Source organism: Pezoporus occidentalis, unplaced genomic scaffold (genome assembly GCF_034315485.1).
Source record: "Pezoporus occidentalis ecotype Australia unplaced genomic scaffold, CSIRO_AGI_Poc_V1 ctg2, whole genome shotgun sequence".
NCBI lineage: Eukaryota > Metazoa > Chordata > Aves > Psittaciformes > Psittacidae > Pezoporus > Pezoporus occidentalis.
In genome coordinates this window covers 10,793,550-10,817,830 of record NW_026913855.1, presented here as the reverse complement: position 1 = coordinate 10,817,830, position 24,281 = coordinate 10,793,550, and the positions used below count along the sequence as shown (strand labels likewise).

The 24,281-nt window shown below is 41.0% G+C and overlaps 1 protein-coding gene and 1 long non-coding RNA gene across 4 annotated transcripts in view; both read right to left on the bottom strand.

Moving 5' to 3' along the window:
• The window catches only part of CDYL (chromodomain Y like), a 107,351-nt gene extending 103,979 nt beyond the window's left edge, over window positions 1-3,372 (bottom strand). Inside the window, exon 1 of the mRNA XM_062617806.1 lies at window positions 2,827-3,372. Within this exon, the coding sequence (XP_062473790.1) occupies window positions 2,827-2,850 (24 nt within the window). The 5' untranslated portion in view covers window positions 2,851-3,372. The remainder of the gene's footprint in view (window positions 1-2,826) is intronic.
• A 1,311-nt stretch (window positions 3,373-4,683) lies between these two features.
• LOC134163179 (uncharacterized) overlaps window positions 4,684-24,281 on the bottom strand; it is a 71,362-nt gene continuing 51,764 nt past the window's right edge. For 2 of the 3 annotated variants that reach the window (XR_009964613.1, XR_009964612.1), the window contains exons 2-5: window positions 22,974-23,060; window positions 14,711-14,762; window positions 5,266-5,309; window positions 4,684-4,803 (exon numbers count right to left, since the gene is read on the bottom strand). This is a non-coding gene — a long non-coding RNA (uncharacterized LOC134163179). The remainder of the gene's footprint in view (window positions 4,804-5,265; window positions 5,310-14,710; window positions 14,763-22,973; window positions 23,061-24,281) is intronic. The other variant, XR_009964614.1, reaches the window with a different exon arrangement.

Genomic DNA, 24,281 nt, shown 5'->3' with positions numbered 1-24,281 from the left:
AAGAAGTATGCTGTAAGATGTCAATGCCTATTGAAAGAAATCTGGGGGAAACAATTCCCAGTGGCACCTTTTCATATGTTTTCCTTTACCTGTCTTGTTCACCAGTTTCTCCATGTCTGTCTACCTCACCAACATATTGTCACTTGAAGAATCAAACCAACAGAAAAACTATGTAATTCACCTCACCCATGGAGCTTGGCAACATTACTACGTGTTTCACTTTCCAACAAGGAAAAAAGAGACTCCCCAGCATTTTTCAATGAAAGTTTCATATTTTCTTCAAATCTTCTCCCCGCCTCAAAAATGCAGGTAATCATTACCACAACCTCTAAAATGCTTGGGAATTAATGACATACAGGATATACAGGCTGCCCAGCAATGTCATCCTTCCAGCCCAGTAGTGTATTTCAAGGTTTCAATCTCTGAATTCCACCTAACTGGCTTACAGTTTGGCTCCTTCTCTCCCACAAAAAATCTTTATGGATCCATAAAAATTTTTTTTCTTAAAAAAAAAAACAACAACAACAACAAAAAAAAAAAAAAACAACAAAAAACTTACCATCATTTTTATTGTTTATAAGAGGATTTCTCATTTGCATTTTGGAAGAATCATGACACATATCAGCAGGAGTAGTTGGTATTCATACTTTGTCTAACAATTGCAAATAGATTATACACTTTTTTTGATTGAGACACAAGATCAAGATTCAGAAGGAAAGATGAAGGTATAACAAATGCCACTGGATTTCAATCACCAGGTTCAAAGAATATTGTATGGTATTAATCACAAAGGAAATACCCATGAAACAGAAGTAAACCCCCAGTCAACAACATGGGCAGTTCACAGAACTATTAGCTAATAGTCAACATTTCAGGTCAACTTGCAGTTACACACTTCCTAAATTAGTGTTCACTATATTTCAGTTACTTACTATTTTATGATTTTTCATCCATGGCTAGAAATTTCACTACAAGACACAACTTGTCAAAAATGAACGCCAATTTAGAAAACAAAAAAGTAGCAAAAAAGCTTGACCACATGCACATAAACTTTGAACTTACACAATTAAAGAATGTGTCTGATTTTTAAAATTAAAAAGTAGTTTATCAACTTCAGGCATTTTGCAGAAGAGGTTTTTGCCCAGCAGACTATACACACTGCCTGCCCAGTGAGGACAGCCATGCTCAACAACCTACTGAGCCTTTTGCACAAGTCAACATTTTAACAACCAAGAAGAGTAATGAGCAGTGGCCACTCTAAAGCTCAGCCCAATATCCAGCAAATGCAATTCTTCTGGTCACTTCTTATACCTATCAAAATCGATATCCCATTCTCTGTCTTTGATCAAACACAGCAACACACAAAGAACAATTATAGGCCACAGAACAGTCTACGGGTCCAAGTCCACAAACTCAACAGAACTTCATCCAAAGTCAAAGCAAGTTGTGGGCAATCCTGTCACACACAGACCGGTCCCTAAATTTTTCTCCTGCTTCCAGGAGAGATCCCTTCAAGACTGGCTTAAGGCATGCTATAAGGATGGGGAAACTTGCCAAAGCAATTGGCCATGATTTATCTTGTCTCGGGGATACAGGCCTGTATCTTCTACCTTATCAGTTCAGCACCTCTGCTCGGCAGTCAACTTGCTTAAAACGTAAGCCCACCTAGGGCACCTTTCACTGGCTTCTACGGGTGTGTTCACCCACAGCAACACAAATGTAAGTGCATTAACGGGAGACACACGTGCACCAACAGTACAGTAAGACATCTTGTTCTGTCAAGTGTCCTGCAGGCTGCCTGTCTCCCTTTGACCTTATCCTTCCAGCCTCTGGATATAAATATTTTTGATAGAACACTGCCTGGATGTACATTAACTAGGAGATAAAGCAGTTTTGGGTTTGGGTGGCCACTTTTTTACCCAGAAGACAAGAATGGCTCCAAATGAACAACAGCTTTTCACTCCTAGGGAAGACTTCTTGTGAAAATAAAAACAAGGAAGTTAAATCCAAGAGAGCCATAATGCTTTTCAATTAAGGGCAAGGATGTAAAACTGTCACACATAAGACAGGAAATTCAAAGTTAGGCTGTCACCTCATTCCCTTCTTCACCCCAAAACCTTCCCCTCCCGTCAGCACACCCTTTGACCAGCTCCCGAGTGATGAGCTAAGGATGGCACGTCAGAACCTTAACTTTGAATATTTTTGGCTTCTCTTGCAACGTTAACCGTATCGTTAGAGCACGGAGAGCCGAGGAGTTTAAATTTTAATATTTTGCATCATCGCAGCCTGCTGCATGGCAAAGGCACAGGATGGTGGCACAGGACTTCGGTACAGACACCAATCCAGGAGGAAAGCCCCTCTTGCCCTCCCTCCCCCTCCGGACACATGCAATAACTCGGCTTTGCACGCATTTTTGCACACCGCCGGGCTCGCACTTCGTCGTGCTCACTCCCGGAGCAAGTCGCGGCTGTCAGCGCTGCTCACCCCATCCAGAATCCTCTGCCCCCCGCCCCGTTCTCCTTCTAGAGTCAAAGTGCTGTGTGAACGGGGGGGTTTGAGGGAGAAGGGGAGAGCGCAGGCCACGGGTAACACTTTGCCGTCTCCTTTCAGTCACATTTCCGTCCTCCTCCGGCAAAACTGGGGAGGGAAGGGGCGGCGGGGGGAGGACGGGGGGGGCACACACGCAGGCGCCGGGCCCAGCGGGAAGGGGCAGCCGCAGCAAGTGTGGGTGACAAGACCGCCGGCTCTCCCGAGAGCAACAAAAAGGCGGGTGGGGTGGGGTGGCCGGCGGGGCCGGGGGCAGGGCCGGCGCTCGGGGGCTGTTACCTCGTAGAGTTCCTCGGAAGCCATGCTGGGGAGCCTCACAAGGTGGAGTTGGGTGCTGGTTTGGAAATACTTTGTTTCAGTTGGTGTCCGTGTGGCCTCCTCCTCTTCCTCTTCACCCTCCTCCTCCTCTTCTTCTTCTTCTTCTTTTTCTTTTCCTTCTTCTTCTCCTCCTCCCGCTATCCTTCTTCTCCTCCTCCTTTTCCCCTCCTCCTCCTCCTCCCCCTCCTCCTCCTCTTCTTCTTCTTCTTCCTCCTCCTCCCTGCGCGTCTCTCTCCAGCGCAACTCGCAGCTCCGGTCGCTAAAAGCCGGTGAGGTGCTGCCGCCGCCGCCGCCGCTGCTGCTGGTGGCGGCGGGTCTGCGCGCACGGCAGCTGCGCAACTCGCTGGCTCCCCGCTCGCGCCCGCTCCCTCGCGCTGCCTCTCTCGCACGCCCCGGCAGGCCGGCACGCACGCACGCACGCACACACTCTCTCCCTCGCGCGCGCACACACACACGCTCTCTCACGCGCGCACACACGCACTCGCGCACGGCGGCTGCACCCCGCACACACACACACACACACATACACCCCCCACACACCCCACCGACACCCCTCCGTCCCCGGCTCGCTCGGCTCGTTCGCTCCCTCCCCAGGAACACTAATCGAGCTCAGAGAGCGCCACACGCAACCACCCCGCCCCGGCTCCGGCCGCCCCCGGCACCATCCTCCTCTTCCTCCTCCTCCTCCTCCTCCTCCTCCTCCCCCCGCTTTGATCTCCCATTGTCTGCTCAGCTGAGCCCCGGCGGCGCGCGGGGGCCGGCGGGGCCGCGCCCGGGGAACCGGGGATGGGGGTTGGTGCGGGACGGCCAAGGAGTTCCGAGAGGCGGGCGGGAAGCGCGGGGGGGGAGGTGGGGGTGGTGGAACACGGGGCCCACACACGTGCGGGGCCCTCGTTGCTCCCCCCTTGCCCTACCCCGGGGCTTCTGGTACCCGCAGTCGTCCCTCTCCTCACCACCACAGCTTGTCCAGCCCCATGGGGCCATCCCAACCCATTGGCCAACTCTACCACCATATGTACAAGCAACGATGTAGTGCATCCGTCTACGTTTTCTTCTGTGCGAACTTACTTGGTGGAATGCATTTGCCGTAAACAAGTAAAGGACGTGGGCAAATCCGTGTGAGAACTAAGCAGCCCCCCATGATCATTGCACACAGCTTACACCTCGCAGCTGACCATGTTTGCAGAGTCAGGAAGGCCCTACACCAAGACCTCCCTTGGATGATGGCTCAACAGAAAGTAGATGAGCTGTTGACTTTCTTATGAGTCCAGTACTGGTTACACCACAAAACTTGTCGTTGTCACCTCATGTGTCATCTGGGAGTGCTTCATAGGAAACTGTGCCAGCAAGGTGCCGTGTAGTAACCCATTAGCTCAATGAACTGAAGACATCGTTGTGCAAAGGTAGATGTGACAAATTACTCCAAGAGCAAATTCTGCATGACAGCTTCTGATCTCAAAAAGGCGTAAGGGTGGGACAAAACCAGTGTCAGGAGAGGAGTGCCTTACTCTGCCTTTCATCACACCAAGGCATTTGTTCCAGTGTTTCCTATTCTGTACCACGTCAGGTAGATGTAGAACAGCACAAGTTAAAGAAGAGTCCATCGCGTTTGTGTGATCAATGAACCCATTGGCTCAACTAAATTTTTATCAAGTTACCTCTTTTTTTTTTCTTTATTTTGTCAAAGTCCTTCAAAAACATTTCTGAAAAGCCAAGAAACTCAATATTCTACTTTGATAAACATGTTTTGGACCATTGTCTAGCAAGTACCCATTTGGAAGACGTTGATCCGTTTGTAGGCTTTGGGATATTTATGCAGAAAGAGCTGGAGTTTCCCATCTCAGAGGTGGTTAACCTGGCCATTCCTTGTGACAAATACATCATGTCTCCAAAGTCAACATCCTTCTTCTGGATAACTGGAATTCTGGTTCTGGACTGCTAGACAGACATAATTTATGGAGATAAGACATCTAACAACTTTCATACTTTTCATACTTTCCTAATTTCCTAACCAGCCTATTAAAAGGTATTTGAACCACTGCTTGAGATCTTCAAGACCGAGTCTTGAACTCTAAGTGGTGCAAAAGGGGGTCGTTCTGTGACAGTAAGAGGATTGTTGACAAAAGGATAGGCCTGTATGAAATTGAGACAGTCAAGATCTAGGAACTCTGTGACTGTCTTCTGGAGGTGAGCATTTAATCACAGTTCCTAAGATGTGGTCTGAATCCTTTTTGAGTGGTACATGTCATGCCATCATTGTACCCACCTTCTGAAGGACAATCTTTTAAGGTAATAGGTACTTATGTTTTAGCGAAGAGATGGCAGCAGTGGTTGCTAAAGACATTACTTTGCTTGCACGGCGTAAGAATAGAACATCTTAATTTTTACTAATGGTCTTACTGTTGCAGTAAACCAGGTCTTAGGTATTTTGATCTTCTGGGTGACTAAAAAAAAACCACAATTCATCAGTACTGCTCTAATTTTAGTATTTCAAGGAAACAACAAAAGCTCAGAGCTATTACTAATTTTTAACATTTCAAATACACTCCATGTTTCATCTTCAGTGAAAGAAGTTCTGTTACATATATTCATTGTTTGCACTGCCACTTAATTCCTCTCTGGTTTCTATTCTAACCTTTTATCCTTGTTGCTTTATAAGACTTCTCAGGAGAATCAACCATGCTGTTATAAAATACCATGCAGTAGTGGTGCCCAGATTTTCCAGCTGGACTTCGCTTCACTAACTTCCATGATAGCTTGCTCTCATCTTGCTTTCACTAGAAAAAAGTCAAGTTTTCCGAAGGTTTTATGGCGAATTGTCTAGATCACCATTTCCTTCTTACTTCTTAAGGTATTTCACCTTTACTCACTGAGGCAGGATTTCAATTTTCAACAATGTTTTTGTTGTTGAAAGCCATCTTCATGCCAACTTCCTAAATGGCTTTACTAACATTGCATACAGGTGTTTCTAGTAGAGAAGTTGTATGGAATACAGTAAGGAAGCAGTCCTGGAAAAGTGGAAAGCCAGGCCTGTTTGAGTTTTGACAGTGGCAGCAAATATTTCTAAGAGGTGCTTGAGACAGCCTTGGTTAATCTAGCTTTGGACAGAATTGAGCAATGTCAGCTGAGTGGGAAGCATTACCCTACACACATGGCACTTCCAGTTTGAAGTGGACAATCACCTACAGTGACAGTCCTGGTAAAGTCAGGAGGACAGTCATTCTTCTATTTAGCAGAACGAAGAATGTTCTAAGGTACATAAGATCATGTTATAAAGTTCATTTGAAAGGTCAACTCCGTTTTGACCTCACTGTATGCCTTTGTAATGTCTATGAAGATCCTCATGGATGGTGGAATAGCTGAATTTGAGATAGTTAATGGTGGCAGGCCACAGCTGGCTGGAAGTTTATGGTACCGGAAACACTATAGAGATCTCTATTAGATGGGAATGGTTCTCCATCTCCATGATTTGCTCTAACCAAGGGATCATGGCCTTGTTTCATACGCAGGTATTTATATACAAGGTCATAACTCATGATAATAAAGTGACTATCAATAACTTACAATCAGTTATATTAAGGTGATTATCTACTTTTTAGTATTTGGGAGTAGGGCTTGAAAATGAAGGATTTAGTAGCTGAGATAGTGATGAGCTAAAGGATTTTGAAAGGCAGTAATGATATGGCTAAACGTGATGGTCTATGCTATAGGCATTAACATCTGATCAAATCATCCTATGCTATCTTTTCACAGTCAATGGAAAGCTAGTCAACATTGTCAACGGAATTCACAGCATGCTTCATCTCATCTTAAAGTAGACACCTCTGTCTGATCAGATGAATCGAAGTCTAAATTTGATTCACTTTGTTGAATTTAACAATTTTTTTTTTTTTTATATTTTTACCAACTGGAAGTATGGCACCTATTCCACAACTGCCTAAAGATAGTTGAGATTAATCCTACTCATGTTTCCAGGCTTCCTTGATCTAAACCTACTGGATAATCTAAAACTCCATACTGGCCAAAGTATGTTGACAGCTTAGATATGAAATACATAATATTCCTTTGCACCTAATTTTTTTTTTTAATTTTGATCCTATGCTCCTTTGTCCTCATCTCAACACCCAGGATGTAGCTCATCCTTGCCCTCTGATATTCTCCCTAATTTCTGTCCCTCTTCTTTTCCTCACCTCCTCTTCACCTCCATCTTGGCCTTTCGCCTTCCGAGTGGTCCAAGATGCTTAAGTTCAAATGAAGAAATAAAAATGCTAGAAAAAAAAAGCGTTTCTTGCTATCCATATCTTCCAACCAAACTGAGGACTGTTTTTCCAATTTTGTAATGAGAACAGTTTGAACAGATATCATTTCAGGAAGAAAAACAGTTTTAGTTCTGTGCCACATTGAGGAAAATGGGATCACCTGAAGAAGCAACTGTTAAAACAAGGTTCTTTACATTAAAGTCTAGAAGAGAGAGCCTCCTAATTCTCTAAACTACTAAAACATTTCCACACACTCTCAAACATGGGATAAAAGTTGGATTTGATGACCTTAAAAGTCTTTTCCAACCTAGTTGATTCTATGATTCTATGGCATTACTTTCACTGACCTGCAAAACACTGAGAGAGTTGGGCTTGTTCAGTCTGGAGGAGAGAAGGCTTAGGAGAGACCTTGTAACAGTCTTACAGCACCTAAAGGGGGCTGACAAGAAATCTGGAGAGGTACTTTTTACAAGGGCATGTGGGGATAGGACAAGGGGAAATGGATTGTAATTGACAGAGCAGAGATTAAAGTTAGACATTAGGAAGAAATTCTTTACTACGAGGCTGGTGAGACACAGGAAAAGGTTGCCCAAAGAAGCTGTAATTGCCCCATCCCTGGCAGTGTCCAAGGTCAGGCCAGATGTGGCTTTGAGCAACCTGGTCTAGTGGAAGGTGTCCCCTCCCATGGCAGGGGAGTTGTAACTAGATGATCTTTAAGGTCCCTTCCAACCCAAACCGTTCGGTGATTCTATGATGATTCTATGACTTCTAGATTAGATTAAGGCAGTAATACAATCAGATTTACATATACAAAGAAAAGAATGGTAATTACGGTTATAAATAGATTCTTGGTAATTTTTGTTGACTGACATCATCATACCTTACCTTATTTACAGCTCAGGGGTGTTGCTTCAAGCTCAGGAGTGTTGCATCCCAACGAGAAGGAAGTGCAGCAGGAGGGACAAGAAACCTCCTTGGATGGATAAGGAGCTGCTGAAGAAACTTCAAGGGAAAAAAGAAGCTTATAAAAGGTGGAAGCAAGGGCAGACGGCCTGGGAAACGTACAGGGATGTTGTCCAGGAAGCCATGAACCAGGTTAGGAAAGCTAAGGTCCAGTTAGAATTAAACTTAGCTAGGGATGTGAAAGATAACAGGAAGGGATTCTATATGAACATTGCAAATAAAAGACAGACTAGGGACAATGTGGGCCCTCTCCAGAAGCTATCAAGAGAACTGGCTACCCTGGATTTGGAGAAGGCTGAGGTTCTTAATGACTTCTTTGCCTCGGTCTTCACTGGCAAATGCTCCAGCCACACTACCAGGTCTTGGAAGACAGATGCAGGGACTGTGAGAATGAAGACCTTGAGCCCACTGTAGGAGAGGATCTGGTTTGTGACCATCTTAAGAACCTGAACGTGCACAAGTCCATGGGACCTGATGAAATCCATCCGTGGGTCCTGAAGGAGCTGGCAAATGAAGTTACTAAGCCACTGTCCATCACATTTGAAAAATCATGGCAGTCAGGTGAAGTTCCTGATGACTGGAAACAGGGAAATATAACCCCCATTTTCAAGAAGGAGAAAATGGATGACCCAGGTAACTACAGTCTCACCTCCATGCCTGGCAAAACCGTGGAGCAGATTCTCCTGGAAGGCATGCTAAGGCACATAAAAAATCATCAAGGTGCTTGGTGACAGCCAGCATGGCTTCACTAAGGGGAAATCCTGCCTGACCAATTTGGTGGCCTTCTATGATGGGGCTACGGAACTGATGGACAGGGGTAGAGCAGTTGATGTCATCTACCTGGACTTGTGTAAAGCATTTGACACTGTCCCACACAACATCCTTGTCCCTAAATTGGAGAGACATCAATTTGATGGATGGACCTCTCAGTGGATAAAGAACTGGCTGGATGGCCGCACACAAAGAGGTGTGGTCAATGGCTCAATGTCCGGCTGGAGACCAGTAATGAGTGGTGTCCCTGAGGTATCGGTGTTGGGACCGGTCTTGTTCAACATCTTTGTCAGTGACAGGGACAGTGGGATTGAGTGTGCCCTCAGCAAGTTTGCCGATGACACCAAGCTGTGTGGTTACGTTGATATGCTGGAGGGAAGGAATGCCATCCAGAGGGACCTTGACACGCTTGTGAGGTGGGCTGATGCCAACCTCATGAGGTTTAACCATGCCAAGTGCAAGGTCCTACACCTGGGTCGGAGCAATCCCAGGCAGAGCTACAGGTTGGGCAGAGAAGAGATTCAGAGCAGCCCTGCGGAGAAAGACTTGGGGGTGTCAGTTGTTGAGAAAATGAACATGAGCTGGCTTCAGTGTGCACTCGCAGCCCAGAAAGCCAAGCGTATCCTGGGCTGCATCAAAAGGAGCGTGACCAGAAGGTCAAAGGAGGTGATCCTGCCCCTCTACTCTGCTCTCGTGAGACCTCACCTGGAGTATTGTGTGCAGTTCTGGTGCCCTCAACATAAAAAGGACATGGAACTGGTTGGATTGTTCCAGAGGAAGGCCATGAGGATGATCAGGGGACTGGAGCACCTCCTGTATGAAAATAGGCTGAGAAAGTTGGGGCTGTTCATCCTGGAGAAGAGAAGGCTGCGTGGAGACCTCATAGCAGCCTTCCAGTATCTGAAGGGGGCCTATAGGGATGCTGGGGAGGGACTCTTCATTAGGGACTGCAATGATAGGACAAGGGGTAATGGGTTAAAACTTAAACAGGGGAAGTTGAGATTGAATATAAGGAAGAAAGCCTTTCCTGTTAGTGTGGTGAGGCACTGGAATGGGTTGCCCAAGGAAATTGTGAATGCTGCATCCCTGGCGGTGTTCAAGGCCAGGTTGGACAGAGCCTTGGGTGAGACGGTTTAGTGTGAGGTGTCCCTGCCCATGCAGGGGTTTTGGAACAAGATATTCTTAAGGTCCTTTCCAACCCTAACTGTTGTATGATTCTATGATTCTACCTAGGTCTTTAATGATAACGACATAGTTTGTGTCTGAAAATTTGCACTTTCAAAGAATGCTAGCAGATGATCCCCTATTTCGTTGTGTACTTCAATGATAGACTTATTGGAATATTTTTTTTTAACAACCATTTTTTCATCTTCACCTTCTGCCCATGAAATGAGTTCGTATTATCATCCAACCTCTACCCCTCTAAAACTGAGACATGAAATTACAGTAAATATTGTCAGGGGTGTCCACTGATTTCTCTGATTTCAATTAAAGAGGCCTAGATTTAAGTACCTCAGAGAATATAGTACCTTTTATTTTAAAAGTGGCATCTTTATAGGTATTTGTCACAAATGTAAATACTGGATGCTTCTGTGACACCAGCTAGGTACCCAGTACCTTGAACTGAGTTTTAAAAAGTATATATAGAAGCCATCCATGACTTACGTGTTTTAAATGACTTGCTTAGTATCAAATGGGAGCTTTGTGATGAAAGTATGACTAAATTATAATAGGACAAAATGCATGTTTCATCTAGAGGACCTGCTTTTATCTTCCTCCATTCTCCTGCCTCTGCCACCACCCACCTTTCTAGTTCTGCAACACATGAAACTGGAACCTTAAAACTGACAGCTTCCATCAGTATACAGAAACAGACATAGATAGCTGTGAGTATGAGAACCATGCAGTCAGTGGTAACAGAGGTGAGATTAATATCTATCTCTTTATGTCCCTGGTAAATCTGTCTGCTACACATTCCTGATATTTTCCGAGAAGGCCCTCTGTGCCTTGAATAAGGCAAAAGCTCCATAGAAGTGCTAATGTGAATAGCTGATCGGAGAACACACATAGACCGTGAAGGTATAAAAGTATTGCCTAACTTTAAAGAAGTTTATGTTTAAAAGTTCCAAACTGGAAATCTAAAATGATCTAAAATAAAAATGATCTTGTACAGTCATGTTGCTCACAATTTCAGCTCACCCTATGGGTCACCAGCAGGGTTTAGATGTTTAGGTCCACATCAGAGATAAAAAGTTGTAGCTACTTCCTTGAACTCCTTGGCTGTATTCAAAGTAGAGCTCTCTACCACTGGAATGTAGTTTCCCTTGCCTTGGTGAGGATGAGAATGAGTTTATAAAACAGCTAAGAAAACAAAATCCTAGCTTAATAGTTGGGTTGGGAACACTTCAATTGGCTGATCAGCCATAACAGTTTGCTCATTCTCATAATCAAGTAGAGATCATTATGAAATGAAGACAATTGAACCTGAAAACTGAATTAGGGGATGTCCTCTTCAGTTTTTGAAAGGAAGTGTCATAAGCTAAGAAAGCAGTAGGTGGAGAACTGATGTAAACGTAGGTACCATGTCTGAGAGAGATCCATTCTTTGTTTTTTTTCTGGAATCTGTAACTTAAGTTCTCATGACTAAATGCAGTTTTCGAGTACATATGTGGAGAATAGAGACAAGTGAAATTCTGTAGTTTTGTAGAGGATACAGCAAGCCCTACAGATTTTTAATGAAGTAGATATTGGGATACAGCTCATGCAGGAGATCTATTCATAAAAGATTTTTTTTTTCTGGCTCCAAGTCTGGTATTTACAGGTTGGCTTTTCCAGAGTTTAAAAATCTCCAGCTTTTTTTTCTTTTTTCCTCAACATGATGTATCAAGCCTTTTCAAAATCCTATAACCAGTGTGCCAAGTGAAGAGAAAGCCTGGGTGGTAAACTGTTAGCTGCTTTCCATTATAAGGACATTTGCAGGTACTGAAAAAGAACCAGGTATTCCTTCTGAATTGTAGAAACACTAGAAAACACCAATAGTTTTTCCATTCAGAGGAGAAAAGTAAGAAGCTTAACTATCTTTTCTCCTTAAATAACTGAAGAAAGGAAAACTGAGAAATTCAAAGGAAAGTTACCTTCTAGAGCAACAGAAATGCACTATTATGAGCAAAAAGAAATTTTGGATCCAACAGTAAAGTTTTGAGATCAGAAATTGGCCAAAGATCTACATTTTTCTTTAAGTTTCAAGATTCAACCTTGTATTTTTCTGTGACTGGAAGAGCAATTTTATTTTATCATGGTGATGTCAGAATATCAAATGCTTGTGTGATGTGTCAGCCACAGTTGCTGGCAGAATGTTACAGCTTGTGTTTCTTTCTTTCCTCAAGTTCACAGGACTGCAACATGTTTTCTGAAGTAAATGACAAAGAAACAAACATCCATGGGATCATCTGCTTAGGTCTGATCCTCTGGTTTTGTGGCTGCCTCTTGGAATTCAACAGGGCCTGCAGCTTCCCCTTAGTACTGGGAATACAGATGCAGATACGTGGGATCCAGGGTTTGATTTCCCTTGAATATCCAGAGGAACGTTTTCTATACAGTGGATTAAATTTAGACTTTCTGTAATCATCATAAAGTAGGTCTATCCAGTGCACTGCAGTGTGGCTGAGTTGTACTAGTACCTCTTACCAAAAGTTTTAGTCATGTATATAAGAATGTTATGCTAATCGGTTAGGTCTGGTGCTTGAGAAGCTTCACACAAAACTGCTTCACTGCAAGCTGCTTTTCAGCATAGGGAAAGTATAATATCTGCTTGATTCATCATTAGACTGCAGATTTGACTGTGAATTCAATATAGCCTGAACAGCAACAACAAAAGAAATTATCTTCTGTAAAGGTAGGAGAGCAGAAGGTAAAGAATCTTTAGTGAAAAAACGAATGTCTTTCCTTGGAGGGGGTTTGTGAACAGTTCCTTTTTGGGGAAGTGTGTTCATGTCAGTATATAGCTTAGTAAAAGTGTGATAAAGTGGAAGAGGTAGTGGTCTGAATGTCTTTCATTTTCTCTCCTATCTTTCTCTGAAGTTGTCCATATGGCTTATTGATCGGACTGGTGGTCCATAGGTAGATTAATGCCCTTTAGCAATAATTGTGGTGATATCAAAGATCAGAATTAAGCTGTGGTTTCTTGAGACTTATTCAGAACTGGCACCGGAAAAAAAATTATTTCCTAGGGCTAGACCATGGCATTATGATCCTTTAACATAGAAGCTTAAGTCAACATGACTACTCTTCTTGGGTCAGTTTACAGTTGGAGATTTTACAGCTGAGAATTAATGGGTCTGAAATTGCAGATTCATGCAATTTTAATCCTTCCAGGTAGCCCCCACTAACAAAGGCTGGCACATACAGTCAATAGCCTTGTTGTTTAGCCTGGCAGGACTGGAACAAAAGGCCTTGTTCCAGAAGTTTGCCTGTATTAGGATAGGCTGAATTCTACTGGATTTGCTTTGTTAAATTTTAGCAGCTTCTAACTGGTAATCATTTGGTATCATTATTCAAGCTTTGCTGTCAATAGACAAGACTAATTCACTAGTACAGACGTTACTAGGTTGTGCCATCAAGCCTGTATGGTGACTTGAACTGTGTTCATTGTCCTTACACAAGGAGATTGTGTTTTAGCAGGGCATGGATATGTTTTTATCAGTCTTTCTACAGCAATGCAATAGGGAATGACTTTTCCTCTAGAGGTCAAGCATTAGTACAGGCACAATGCCTGTCTTTCATTTTGGCATTAAAACTTCATGCTGCAGCATAATAGTAATTATTATTAAAAAAAAATTTAAAAAGTTAATAAACAAAAATGGTCTAAAGTCACATCTAATCAAACTGAAAAACTAACTGTCAACCGTGTTGGTCTATTATGTCAATTTGGCGTACTGAAATTCCAAATATGATCACTGCTGTAATTTGAAAGGAATTCTTGCCGTTAAAAGTTCCGTACATCTACATTTTGTAATCTTACCTGTAGATCCCTATGCAACAGTAAGGAAAAGAAGTGAGCAAAGGAGATACGAGGACACTCCAGTGGGTACTTTCTCAAGGAGTCAAGCACCTGTCAAGTTGTATTGTTGGCACACCCCAACGAGACACTACAAAAGCTACTCAAAGAACATATTTTTCCTGAACATTGTTCTGGGGGAAAAAAAAAACAGAACCTCAAACTGAATCTTTTCAGGTAAAATATTGAGAGGATTCATCAAAAAGCATATATTGAAAATGGTTGAAACTCAGCAAAGATAACAATGTAACATGTCTTGTAATAGAGCGTGTTGAGCACCATTAACTGTAGGCATTATTATCTGTATTTGCTGTAATAACATCAGTGTAACATCGCCTGGAATGCACTCCCCAGAGATGCAGTCTCAGATCAGCACAGGCATGCATAAACACTACATAATATAAAATTTTTTGAAAATAAATATGGGATGATTCTGTTACTCAGAAATAGAATATTTACTAATTATTCATACAGGTAATCCCAAATGAGCACAGAAGATAATGTCTTTATATATCACATCATAGTGTTATATTTTTTTCAATATAATACATATAAGAGAGAGGAACTACCTGAAGAATATTTTTTAACAATTGAAAAAAAAAACCCAGTATTGCAATTGTTGTCTGTATCTTTTGAACCTATAAAGGCTGGTGAAATTAACATGACTGTAATAGTTCAAGGTTCAGCAGATAAGATGAAGACTTAAGAGTAATATCTGCAAAAGACCTCAGAACCACTTAAAATTGTCTCTGCATATGTGAATTTTAAAGTGTAATAAAGGATTTTCCACACTTACAAAGGCTGGAACACCAATACTTTCCATGGGAATAGACTTTTTACTCAAAGCTCTGCAGAACAGCAAGGAAAAAATCCCTGTCAACCATCAAAAATGTATCAGAAATCAATTATATTCCTATTAAAAGAATCTAAGTCTAGAGCAGAGAATAGTGATTGTTAACTCCCTGGCTCTATTCAGAGAATCTGTCATGTGGAACGTGTCAAGGAAACTGGAGGTGGCATCACAGAAGAAACTTCCCTGCTTCTGCATAAATCAGGAGAAGCTAAGGGCTCAGGGCCTACTTCAAGTCCTATTCTTTGCATTAATTGTTCTTCAGCATACTTGAAACATACTAAAGAAAATCATCAGTAAGTTGCATATAATATGACAAAACAGATTTTTATGCTTCATCTACATACTCCATTAGTCAGGTGATAAAACTCTCATTGACTTCAAAGGGTCAAATTTTTATGATGCAAATTCTAAGAGTCAGCAGCCATAATTTTGCTAGAGAAGTATTCATTCTCAGACAGAGAATGTATGTGTATTCAAGGGGTAATAAACTCAAAAGGTGGTTGGATTTTGTTTTTTTCTTGCAGAGAGTTGTAGGCCTAAGAGTACATAGCAGTCAGTATCAGCTTTTATCAGAATCCTGTCATTTTCAGTGTTACAGGAGTGACTTCACCTCTGGCTCCTCTCTGACTTGTCTGATCCTGGGCTTGTGTTTGTGTACAATCTTGCTTTTATTTTCTGTCAGGAGGCAAGCACTATCTTAATGCCTATCCTGCAGATCTGACTGGTTTCAGGCACCTGTTTTTCTTTTGATATTGTCAAACACTTCCTTTAGAAGAAAGCATCTTTATTTAGCACTTGGAATAAAATATGAGAGAAAAGGGGATTTTAGAAACACCAAAGAGCCTAAGCCCATAATTAGTTTAATTCTGGTTAAGATCCAGCTGGAACCAATCCACTTCATAGGGATACGCAGGAATAACATAGTCATGCTGATAGTCATCAAATGTCTATCATAATTCTCCCTCATCCCCAGGGACAGGCAACCTCTAACAACTGACACAATCAACTGTGAAAGAGTATCTCAGGTCAAATAACCTGAGTTACAGGAGTGATTTTAAAAACCAGTGGGGATATTAATGAAAGTACCACTCCATTATGGGAATACTCTCACCCACAGAAGGTTAGCCCAGGTGTCCATATGTATGTGTCTGTCACCTGGCTGGAAGTGCAGATGCACTTCAAAGACCTGAAAATCACATGTCCAGTGCCTTATGTATAGCACAGAAACTTTATATTAAGGCCAGATCCAAACACAGCATAAAAAATTACTCAAAGGCACACCCACATTTGTCACAGTTACATTCCTATTGCATTGTGTAAGAAGAAAACAGTATCTGGCAAAAATAAACAGAGGAACATAAACGAAAGAGAACTGGTTACAATACTTTCACATTTATCTGATATTCTAAGGTCAGTTAAAGTAGTACGTGTTTGGTGTCATCATGGAAATGTCACATAAGAAAATATAATACCAGTTTACTTACAGAAAGTTGAAGAGGAGAATGGTTGGAAGAATGTTCTCAACAGAGATGAAACAATGCAACAGTTATTGAAGATATGTGTATATATTTTCAAAGTCTGCTTTCCACCGTATTTATTCTGTTCCATAAGAGCCTTTCCTAGCTTTCATCATGGGTACTTTCTCAGTGACATGAAACACAACTACAGTCCAGATGATGAAAATGTAGCAGTGAACAAGGCAGGAGTAGGTTTATTTTCTGTCCAACTGGTTGAGAAGAATTTTCAAACCTGTCAGCTAATTTAGAATCTCAAGGGATGGAGGAAATTTATGAAGGTGAAGATGAATAACCAGCCTCTGTGCTATTCCTGACACATTGAAAAATATTTAAAACATTATTTGCATAGCTGTTAGGATCCTTGGGTTTTGAAGACTTGCCCAACCTAAGAATTTGTTTCACATCTTAGGATACAAAGGAAACAATTTTTGTTGTAAGTGGAACATAAACCTTAAAGAAAGACACCTATGCACATACACGGATTTTCCCATTCACTATAAATAGTCTTCAACATGAAAACTAATGCCCTGCTGATTCAGGCTTGCTGAAGTAATGCAACTTCTATTTAAATCTTGTTAGGGAATTATAAATGTTTTTGGGGAAGGAAAAACAAAATAAAAAGTCCCCACATGGCTATTATTCCAGAAAACAAGCACATGCCTGAAAAGAGGGAGAAAATTCTATCCCTGTGGGGAATTTGAAGTTCTGGCTGTTAAGTATCCACTAAGGTAAAGGTTGATAAGGAATAATCAAGTAATAACAATTTATTCCTGAGTAGTCAACTAACATCCACAATCCAAAAGCTCAGTATCTGTGCTTGATGACAATTCTTGTAATTTCTTGGGGTGTTTATTCTTTCTTTTTTCTATTATTTTTTCTAACATTTTTTCTATTACCTTGTCTTCTTTGGTACCAATCCTGAGTTCCTGCCATTTGTGAAACAAATCCTGTCGTCGAGATTCATGTTGGCTTTGTTTAAATTCTTTCTCATCTCTTCTCCTGCATGCAAGTAAATGGATTCCTGCAGTTTTTTTAATTAGTGACAGTAGTCATTAGAGATATAAAAATGACTCAGACTGGTCGGCTTTGACTTAGATTCATAGCTGAACATACCCAGTCAGATTTCGTTGTGTATACTTTTCAGTCACTTCTAAGTTTTGAGAACCTTACTAGCTCTGTAAGGCTCTACTTTTGTTTCCTACTTTGCAACTGGTGGTTAGTTGACAATAAATTTAATGAAATCTTTTCAATCCAAAGGGAAATAATAACAATAAAAATAACAACAGCAGCAATAATAACAACATTCACAGAAAAAAAGTTAATTTTTCCAGCTGTGATTTGAGGGATAAATTTTTCAGATACTTTCTTCCTCTTCACCTTAGACTGCAGCATCTTAAATAGGAGGTGATAGTTCTGAACTCAGAAACATAGTCCGTTAAATTCTAGAGCAACTCAGTTACACTTCAGGAGTCATTAACAATCTGTGGAAGCTTACACTGCTACCACTTTATATGATTTTGCTCAGACAGCATATTTTAATTCAGTTTAATTTATAACTGCACAGGGGTGAGAGAACATATCTCATGTTATTTTACAAACCTAACCAGAGAATTAATTGTTAACCCCCCCTCCTTTCAAATCCAGCTTGGTATAGATCATTTATTACCAAGACTCCTTTCACACTGGATTTTTCATACTTTTGCTATGTATAGAGTGACTTGAGAAATATGTAGAAGAGATTGCCATCACTGTCATACTACCAAGTTGCTATACACTTATGCCAAATAGCCTTGGCATTGATGGTTTTCAAAGTGTGAATAATGTCAAATTTGCTCTTCAGAGATTTTCTGATGATCTTTTTTTTTAATCTTCAGACGTAATCTCCAAGTGCAGGTGAGCCTGACATGTTTGGTGACACATTCAGACTATTTTATCAGCTAATGCAATGCATTCATGGAAAATAATGACACGTGGCAAAAAAAAAAACAAGTACATTTTTTGGTGATACTTTCCCTGGAGCCTTTGCTATCTCACTCTGTGATAGAGTAGTACCCACAGAATCAGGTCTCTAGTTACAGCTAAACAAACCTTTCAAATGTGTGAAAGTCAAGGGGTTTTTCCTACTTAAGTGGGCATTTACTCACTTGGAGCAACTCCTCTAGCAGTGGAACCATCTTCTAAAATGTACGGGTATTTCCACTACCATTTCAGAGGGCCTCCAGTAATGCTGACAATCTGTGCGGATTGGTGTAAGCATTTTCCTCCTTATCCACCAATAAGTCCTCTTTCTCAAGCACTTTATGCATTCCACAAAATTGTTTTGGCTGTGTTTTTGTTGTAAGCTCCTATAATAATAAATGTGGTTTTTTGGTCAATACACATTCAGTTGCACTGATCCTCCAATGTGTAGTCTGCCACAAAATAAACGTATTAAGTCTGTGTCACATAAATCATATATATCACAGGTAGCAGTTGCAAAACAACAACAAAATGAGCATCTTCCCCAATTAACACACTAGCACAAGGTTCTGATGGAAAGGGATGCTAACTCACAATCTTGACTAAGTCCTAAGATAACGCCTCTTCCAGATGCCTGTGCTAGGAACAAAGGCTGAAGTGAACCTATCCCATTGCTCTGCTTAAAAGCAAAATATCACTAAGACCTAAAGCCTCCCACTTCCAGTTCATACAGTTAATTTTTGGCTCTGGAAATTGAAACTAAACCTTCTTAGTCATCACTACAAACTACTTTTTTCCATCTGCAATATCCTTTGAGAACATGAATTCAACTATCTTTTGTTTGAAGAAAAGTGGGGAAAATAAATTGCGAAACCAGCTCAAAAACATTCCATCACATATATGATGAACCTCACAAGTGGTTATCAAGAGTAGCAAAGGGAGAGTCTTTTGTTGTCTGTTCCAGTCTAAAGAAAATCACTTATGTCGAGACCAGCTTATCTGTGCAACTAGCTGGTTGAGTATTCTGCTATGAGCCAGGCTGTGACCAACGTGACAGTACTACCATCACCTATGAGTCCCCTTGGTGACATCAGATCTGGTCTACCAATGCAACCAGCCAGATAATTCTTAGAAGTCTGCTCTGCAAATACAGCTGCCAGTTGACCGTATTCAAACTCACTTTATGCAGGCACACAGTCTCCAGGTAGATACGCCTGTACAAAGGAAACATTTCCTCTCTGACTTTGTTGATTTTGAATTTAATTACCAAACCAAAGTCCACTTCCTATAAAGGCAGAGTGATTCTGTGAACTTGGGGTCATCTTTTGCAAGCCTTACACATTCTCCCTTGACAACTATTAAAAATTTGTTCACATTTATACAGTTCAAACAAATTATGAGCACAGTAACATGAACTTTGTATATGGAATTTTAGGTAACTGATATAGGTATTTAAATAAGCTGGCTAGAACTGACTTTTCCTTTTCTGCCTCAGAGTGAAAAAGAAAGTGCTATTGCTCTACCATGGTGGTACAGAGACATTATAATTAATACAATACAAAGAGTTCTTTTTGCTTTGCAGGTGCCAATAAGCAACCCCAAGGGAATATTCCAGAATCCTTGGTGTGTTCAGAGTTTTATTGCAGGAAAACAGTATGATGTAAGTGCCTTTCATTTCACTCTCAGCTATGGAGGCCTTAGTTAGCCTGCTTACACATATAAAACACACATGCCTCTCCCTTCTCTTTCCTCAGCCTTTCTAAAATACTTAAGCAGAGATTCAAAACAGCTTGTGTACTACTACACATGCACAGAAAACATTAAAGAACATTATGAAAGTTGTGACGTCAAAACCTCTAAGTTGCCTTAATGGAACTCTATTTTTATAGACATTATGGTACGGCCTTTAGTTATACAATTGCATACTTTTTGTTTTTCTAAAGGACAACTTTAAATCTTTATCTCAGATATATCTTACAAGTTTCATAATGTGTTGATGCAGCTTTTTCTTTTTAGTTTTTTTCTAGAGAAATAAAGGAGCATACAAAACTCTAAAATCTCCTTGTGTGGCATCATGCAGATTGTAGCATTACTGTTCGTTACCAGGGTTTAATTTTCTAGTTACAGAAAAGAGGTTTTTACCATTTCAGCTAGTGAATAATTGTTAGTAAGCTATCCACCTCCATATGGTCTACCAATAGAGGGGAAAGAAAGCATCATTTCAGGGTGTTTTAAGTTGATGTAGGACCAGGTAGTCATAAAAACTTTGGGGAGTGGAGGTGTTTCCTGCATTCCGATCTGTCTCTTCTGCAGCTTCTGCCATTTTAACTTTGGTTGATATGAGTAATCATGTAGAAACACAGTAAATCAGATCAGCTTGCTGATCTTACTGAAAGCTATCTCTGCAAAATAGTATCTATGGTCTGATTAGATCTGTGAGCTGCATCAGTTCTTACTGGGGGTCCATACTCCTTAGTGCTAAAGCAAGAAAAGGGCACCCAGAGGCAGGAGGGAATGCATGTTCATCCTTTTCAATGGCAGTATGGTCTTAAATCCACTTAAGAACACATACTGAGGCGTTATGAGATGGTAATGAGTTCCACAAGTACTGGCTGACAGCAGAAGAATGTTAACAGTGAAGAAACTTAGATTTGGCTCAAAGTGCTGCCAGGGTGTGATCTAGTGGGCACAGGACTTTATTCACCACAGCTAGATGTTTATGTCCCCATCCACTCATATCTGTCTTGCCGGTCCTCTTCTTTTTTGTCATAATCTTAGTATAGTCTCTCTGTCATTGACTTCTTGCCAAACTAATAGATGTCTTCAGTGGCAGGATTCCTCTTGCAGCTCCAGCCCCCCCACTTCCCATTCTAAGTTTTTGGCTGTGGCTCACAACCAGTTTCCTGCTCTGGTCAGAACACTTAGCCATTCCCAGGCTGCCCTTGCTCCCTATTCCCTGTTCTGTTTAATTCTTGTCAAGCGCACACACGATCACAGTTTCTTCTCCCAGTCCCACTATCAATTTCCACCAGCTTTTTGCCTGCTTCACTGGCCTCCTTGCTAGTTCCGCTGTCCCAATCTTTTATTCCCCCAACTCAGACTTCTTGCTCCAGTTTCTTCATTTAGCCTCAGGATTCCCCTTTAACTTCCTGTTATGTTTCAGCCTTCTCATCCCTTAGCTATCTTAGTCCCAGATCTCCCTTTCCTGAAACTGATTTCCTTTTCTCAATTTGTCAACAACAACAACCAGCTGCCTGGTCCCCAAACTCTACCCAAACTCCTCCAGTCCAAGCTTTTACTATTTTTTTGGCATTTCAGACTGATGGATTTTACTTTCTTTCTCTATTTCACTCAGGTTTTTTCTCTAGTATTTACTTGGCAGTAAAAGAACACCACGACCATAGAGAAGAGTCTTCCTGTTTTCAGCTCTGATGCCTGCTCCTGCAGTGCTCTCCAGCAACCTAGAGTGGCAGTGGCAGGGAATGTCCAGCTCAGCACCTCAGCACAGAAAGACTCTTAATTAAGAGACCGTAGCTGTCAAACTGCGGTGAGCCACTGCTGAGCATGTGCAAAAAGTGGTTCTCATAAAGGGCTTATCATTGTGGCAGTTCATCAGGGAGATTACAAAAGGCTCATACCTGTCACAGAAGCCATTTTACTGCCAAATTTAAAGGCCCTCACCAGCATTAAAAATACACATGAGCATCTCAATAATTATAGTATTTTAAGCAACACAACAATTTGGAATAAATGCATTGAAAGAACACATCACTTAACTATTATTAAATATTTATTTATTATTATAATATTATTAGTAAATCTATTAGGCCCCTCAGAGCAAAGTTAAGAAAAGAATACATAGAATATTTTTTTTCAGTGAGGGTTAGAAAAAACCTGCTTCGTAGCCATCTAACATTTATCGCTATAACGGTGAGGGGGAGACATTGCTTTAGTCACTAATAAATACTCATTTTACTTCAGAAATATTGTATAGCTGTTTGTCACAACAGTTTTAGTTCTATTTTAAGAGAGTTACATGCTAACTTATTTACGTTTGCAGAGCTGAGAATATGCAGACTGTCAGTTACTGCATTTTGCTGATAGATGGCTTCTTAAGAAGCATCCTGGCTTCTCAAGATCTTGTCAGCTTGGGTCTTGTTACCTGACTGCATCCTAAGTGTTTGTCTACATGGACTAAAATTGCCCTTTGTGTGAATTACAGCAGTTGCATAGCTATGTATTATAAAGCACTCTAAAAGGAAATGCCTTATTTTGGAAATGAAAGAGTGCTTATATTTGGTAGCCTGAGAAATTATACCTTATGTGATATCTGTTATTAGAGTCTCTCTAATGACCTATAAACCTGTTTAATATTTTCAGACAGACTTAAGAGAAGGATAGAGGTGTCACAGTTCCTTAAAATGTAGTGAAAATCAGCAGCAAGGTAGTTAATACCGTCTTGTCGCCACTGAGGGAAAGGCGTGTTACTATGGCGTGGATGTTTAGGGATAAAACCAATACAAAAGCAGGCTTCCTTAGTACTCCCCTTGCTCATGGAAGAATTTATTCATACATAGATTAACCCTCATCTCAAGCTATACCAATTAAAAAAGTTATTTTTGGTATAGGCAGCCTCAGTAGCTGCTTGACACGTTCCATTACAAGTTTGTTTTCACTTGCCTGTTATTTTGAAAAACTTAAAAGCCATCTGGACTCAAATTTGGACTTACCCTTTTCCATAAGGTCTGTTTCAGTTTGAGCTTCTGGGGGAAGTTTCTTCTGAAGCATAACATAAAACCTTCATGGGATTTTTTCTCCTGTGTTATAATAAAACTAACTATAGATGATACCTTCCAGTAATTTTGGGCAAAGAATTGACTTTGGCAAGGTTATTACTCTTCCTTGAAATACTCACACAGTAATTATTAGGCCAAATGGCATTTTTTGGAAAAGCCTAGAGAGAGTTGCTAGCTAAATATGGTAACACTCTTCTGTTTCGCAGCTCCTTTGTGTGACTTCCCCTCCAAAGCATCTTGGCACATTCCTGCCCAAAGTTTTAGGAAAATCTAAATACTAAATGAAGCTACTGTTCCTTGTTGTCCCATGTATTATACATTTCTACATGTAGAAATACTGACAGGAGAACAACAGTCACTCCTTTGTTGTCAGTTTTTCCCTAGCATTAAATTCAATCCTCTGTTTTTTGGTCCCTCTAAATTTAAAAGCTTTATTAGTAGTATTGATTTTCAGGGATTTTAAGTATAGGTACAGCCCACATTCAGCAATAAAGTAAAGTACCACTGGTTAGGCTGACCTTTTAAAGTTTTGTGGCAATCTCTTTCTTTTCAGTAAAGCATTGTTAATGAGGATGCACAAGTGGGACCTACATGTGGGATGTCACATGAAAGCTTCCTGATAGATAGTGGATGGTTTAGGTTGTAACTGAGGCCACCTGAGAAACCAGCATTTGAATCAGACAGCTGAGTAAATTGACTAAGTAAACTTTTTATATGTGATAATTTTTCCACCTGAGTTGGGATGTAAAGTTGGCCCAGTGGAAACTGGATGCCACAACACTAACATTACTTATATATCTGCTGTATTGCCATGGTTTACTTATGTCAGTCAGCTTTCATACAGTTTGAAATGTAACCCTATTTTATTTTTTAAACAAAGCTGTAGTAACTATGGAGCTGAGGAGTGAAAAAGAAGCCTACAGACATGCACCTAATAGAGCAAAGGTGAAATGTACAACCCTCAAGGTTCAGACAATGCATGTGCTAGCACAGCCTCACTTCAGAACATAAATTCGAGTACTGCTGCTCAGACCTCCAATGACACTTCAGCTCTGCTTGTTGCCAGAAACTTGGATTAGGGTAAAAACCCCACAGATTCTTTTTTAACCTTAGACAATATTCCTGGTCCAGGCTATAACACAGCCTCATAGCCAGACTGGGCAGAAAACTCCAGTGCAAAAGCAGGAATGAATGGCTCAGGGAACGGAGGGTAAAAACATTTTAAGCTGTTTTTTCCACCAT